Source organism: Berghia stephanieae, chromosome 5 (genome assembly GCF_034508935.2).
Source record: "Berghia stephanieae isolate SIO BIC M18660-M18661 chromosome 5, UCSD_Bste_1.3, whole genome shotgun sequence".
Taxonomy (NCBI): Eukaryota; Metazoa; Mollusca; class Gastropoda; order Nudibranchia; family Aeolidiidae; genus Berghia; species Berghia stephanieae.
The window spans coordinates 70221223-70225760 of NC_088364.1; the positions used below are offsets into that span (position 1 = coordinate 70221223).

At 44.7% G+C, this 4538-nt stretch overlaps 1 protein-coding gene across 1 annotated transcript; it reads left to right on the forward strand.

Moving 5' to 3' along the window:
- The first annotated feature begins 462 nt into the window (after positions 1-462).
- LOC144974007 (uncharacterized) lies at positions 463-837 on the forward strand. Its single transcript, XM_078916895.1, has one exon. It carries the CDS (start codon positions 463-465, stop codon positions 835-837), a length of 375 nt encoding a protein of 124 aa, XP_078773021.1.
- Positions 838-4538: the final 3701 nt, after the last annotated feature.

Genomic DNA, 4538 nt, shown 5'->3' on the forward strand with positions numbered 1-4538 from the left:
GCTTACTAGTATTCACTCGTGATTTAAAATTGAATTGATAAGGCAATTATTAGTAAATCATCACTCCGCACCTTTTATAAGTCTAATAATTACAACTCACTCATACATCTCTCTCTCTCTCTCTCTCTCTCTCTCTCTCTCTCTCTCTCTCTCTCCCATTGTTGTATTTTTAGTCCATCTCAAATAAAGTTTATGTGTACGGATATTTCTAAACAAAGCTTAACTAGTCATCTCATCGTGATTTATAATTTGAATTTGATATAGGCTATTTATTAGTAAATCATCACTCCGACACCTTTAATAAGTTAATAATTACAACTCGACTCATACATCACTGCCCCATTGCATACGGTCTTTACTAACTCTCACTAACACACTGCCTACACACTACACAGCGCTAGTCAATGGCCTTAACCAACTCGGCTCAAGACGCATGCGACGAGGCCTTTACTCCAGTCCGCCATGGTCAGACCCCATCTCGAGTTCAGCAACTCAGTATGGTCACCACAATTTGAGAAAGATAAGAAACTTATTGAAGGCGTGCTTCGCAGAGCAACAAAAGTAATTCCTGGGTTGAAAGATAAGCAATATGAGGATAGACTGAAACGTATTGAAATTCCAAGCATGACATACAGACGAGTACGAGGTGATATGATTGAAACATACAAGTTTACACACAGTTTGTATCAAGTCGAGAGTAAACTTTTCGTGTTTGCAAACAATGGAACCAGAGGTCATAATTACAAGCTGCATAAACCAAGGTGTAACACATCGCTTAGGCAACACTACTTTAATCAACGTGTGATCGACCGCTGGAACAGTCTCCTGAAACGGTGACCAATGCTCCAAGTGTCAACGCCTTCAAAAATAGCTTAGATAGCCACTTAGCAGATTACATGTTTAGCATAGTTGAACCGCCCATTAAGATCCCACCAAAGGGTTAGACGTATATACAGGTCAAAAGATCTGTTAGGGTTAGGGCCTTCAATTTATCAAAAGTTTATATATTATAGATACAGGTCAAAAGATCTGTTAGGGCTTTTTATTGACTTTTATCTCGATGAACTGAATGCCAAGATCAGCAAAGGCACAAAACGCCTAATACGCTGGAAAACTATACTATACTATACTATACTATTGACTCAACAATCTGCCAATACTGCAAAGGGGCACGTCAAACCATCGATCATCTGGTCCTGCAATGCCCAGTAACAAAATTAGAAGGGGGGTATGAAACGATCTTTGAAGCCGGAGATGACCTGACATCATGGATCGACAAACATAATCTAGAGGTGTAGCCATACGCTACTACTACTATTATTGGATGATTTAATTGTAATTCTAGAACTTTTTACTTTCCCATTTTCTTCCTTTTTTACTGGCGCTGATATGACCTTAATGTTTTGCAAGCGCCATAAAACCCTTTAAAAAACATAAAAACAACAAACGTTGTTTTACAATTGCCTTCCATTTATGCCTTCTTGTCGAGATTCCCCGTCGGGTCGGAAATTACGAAATTACAAAAGTACGACGAAGCAAAACCGGAAACAAAGGCTGCCAAATTGGCTTTTTTAAAAACCAGCTTCCAGAAATTTGGCTTTCTTTTCTTCAAAGCGACTGGCTTCAAATTTTTTTCGTTTGGGTTTTCCCCATTTTATAGATAGAATGAAGTTGACGTTACTCAAGTCTTTGTTCTTGATTTTGCGATCCGCATTTATGAGTTATTCTCACTAAACTGTATTAACCAGACTATAAACGTTCATGGTTACACATACTTTTGTGTGTTGGTCCGTTATACTTCCGGGTGGCAATGTTGTTAGCTTAATTAGCAAACGGTAAGGGCTGCCTGAAGCCGGTGATCGTAAAATACTAACGAAAGAGTGAAAATGGAAAGGCTTCGTATGGGAACAAAACAGACAATGGACGTTTCGGGTACAAACCCTTCGTCAGCACAACAATACACAAATAAACGTGGAAAACAAATAAAATATAATGAAAAATAACTTGTATCGTCTGTACTCAATGGTGGTTGCAGTATGAATGAAATGTTAGCGTGGCGTGGGTAGAGGATAGGGTGCCCCAGGGGGGTGATCTAATTGATAAGCAAAGGTCAGCGTCAGGGAACAGAACCTTCCAGACTATAATGGAAGATAAAAGACATATTGGTAGTAGTAGTAGTAGTAGTAATAGTAGTAGTAGTAGTAGTAGTAGTAGTAGTAGTAGTAGTTGTAGTAGTAGTAGTAGTAGTAGTAGAGTAGTAGTAGTAGTAGTAGTAGTAGTAGTAGAACGCTGTAGTGGAACAGTAGGGGGGGGATGGGGTGGAGGGGGCGAGGTGAAAGGGTCACGGCGGAGGTGGGGGGGGGGGGGTTTGTTGGATGAGCGAAGGTCGAATCTTCGCGAAGGAACGATGCGATAGTAAAGTGGAATACACCAATAAATAGATAGATGGATAGGCAGACCAGTAAATTAGATGCTCTCTTTCCTAACAGAATTACACATCTTGACGATAACCTCCCTTCCCATTCGGCAACACTCCCATCGGTGGATTCACCCACTGTACCTTCCTCTGGCCCCACTGCTCTTAATGGCACCCATAACCAGCCAGTCACCATTGGTGGTTTGGGAGTCCCTCCAACAGCCGGGGACCAGTCTGGAAGCGATCAATTCACCCCACCCACCAGCGAACCCACCCACGTGATGGATAATGTTGGAGCTATCCCCCCAGTAGGAACCACAACAACCACCGGCTGGTGGTTTCTGTCCCCCCGACCATCCAGTTGAGCAGTGCAGAGGAATCGGTCTTAAGGAAGGTCTCAAGTTCATCCCACTGCGAAGAACGTCCGACCAGTCCCGCATTGAGTCGGATGTACGTCGCTTCATGCGTATTTTAACGCTTGAAGTATCACTTCAAAGATAATGAACGTGACCATGACTATGACCGTGACCCTGAGGATCCGTTTGCCGCTTTCTCACGACGTAAAAGAAACTGGACTCCTAGTCCTGGCAAGTCCCTACACTCGACCTGTTTATCCAGACTTGTCTTAGACAGATAGAGGCACTACGACCCACACCTATCAAGAGGTCTAACCTCACCCGTCTTGAATGGGCTGCCGTACGATCACTTAGATCACGTCGTGATATAGTGATCAAAGCGGCTGATAAAGGAGGGGCCGTAGTTGTTTGGGGACGCTGAGCTCTATAGAGCTGAGGGCCACAGGCAATTGAGTGACCAGATATTTTATGAGAAAGTGACTTCGGACCCAACACTTGCTAACAACACCAGAGTCCACCAGACAATCCAGTCTTTGATATCGCAGGGAGAATTACCTAGTAGAGCAGAGGTCCTTAAACACGACCCCAGCGACCTAGGTAATCCATGTTTTTACATGCTCCCTAAGATACACAAGATCCGGGAATTGTCTGACACTCCACCTGGAAGGCCGATTGTGTCGGCTATCCTCGTGCCCCACTGAGAAGGTATCGCAGTTCCTCGATGCGGTATTTCAACGTATAGTTCCCACCCTGCCATCGTATATCAAGGACACTAACATGCCTCTTGGTGTCATTGACGAAAATTCGATTCCAGGATGAACGTCCACGGCTAATTTTCACCATGGATGTGAAGGCACTGTACACATCCATACCGCATCCTGACGGACTGCGTGCCATCAGGCATTTCGTCGACCGCCATCCATTACCAGGGATTTCCAGCAACAGCAAATTTTGAGGCTCACCGAACTTGTGCTCACACTCAACACTTTTGAGTTCAATGATGTATTTTTCCATCAGATCTCAGGTGTTGCGATGGGCACCAAGATGGGTCCCTCATATGCTAACCTCTTCATGGGCTAACCTTGAGGAAACCTTCTTCCATCAGTACAGTGGACCTGCCCCCGAGTTGTTCAAAAGGTACATTGACGACTGTTTCGGCATTACTCATTGACCCACAGCCAGTTGAAAGGGTTCATCCTAGCGATGGACTCTTTCCACCCGTCCATAGAGTTTCACTTATGAGATTTCAACCTCTGAGGTGAACTTTTTGGACATCAAGGCTGTATTGACCAGCACGGGAGTACGGACCACTGTACACTACAAGGAAACGGACAGTCACAGCTACCTGCTCTATCGGTCTCCCATCCGGTGAAGTGCAAAGACTCCATCCCATTCAGTCAGATACTCCGCTTGCGGAGACTCTGTCTGGAAGATGATGAATTTGCGCTTCAACGTGATCGCATGCTCGATTTTTTTAGGGCACGGGAATATCCCGAAAGGGTTTTGCTTAAGGCTGTCCGGAAAGCCAGCCTCGTGTCGAGAGAAGCAGCAATGAGGCCTCGCAATGCCAGGAAGCAGGAGACACAGCGTCCCATTTTAGTCCTCACGCATACCCCCATGCCGATCAAGTGAGGAACATCCTATTGCAGAACTTTGGGATCCTCCAGGCGGGCGAAGACACCAACAGAGTTTTCTCAGAACCCCCGTTGGTAGCATATCGACGGGATCGTAACCTGAGGGATCTCCTTGTCAGAAGCCGCCTGGAA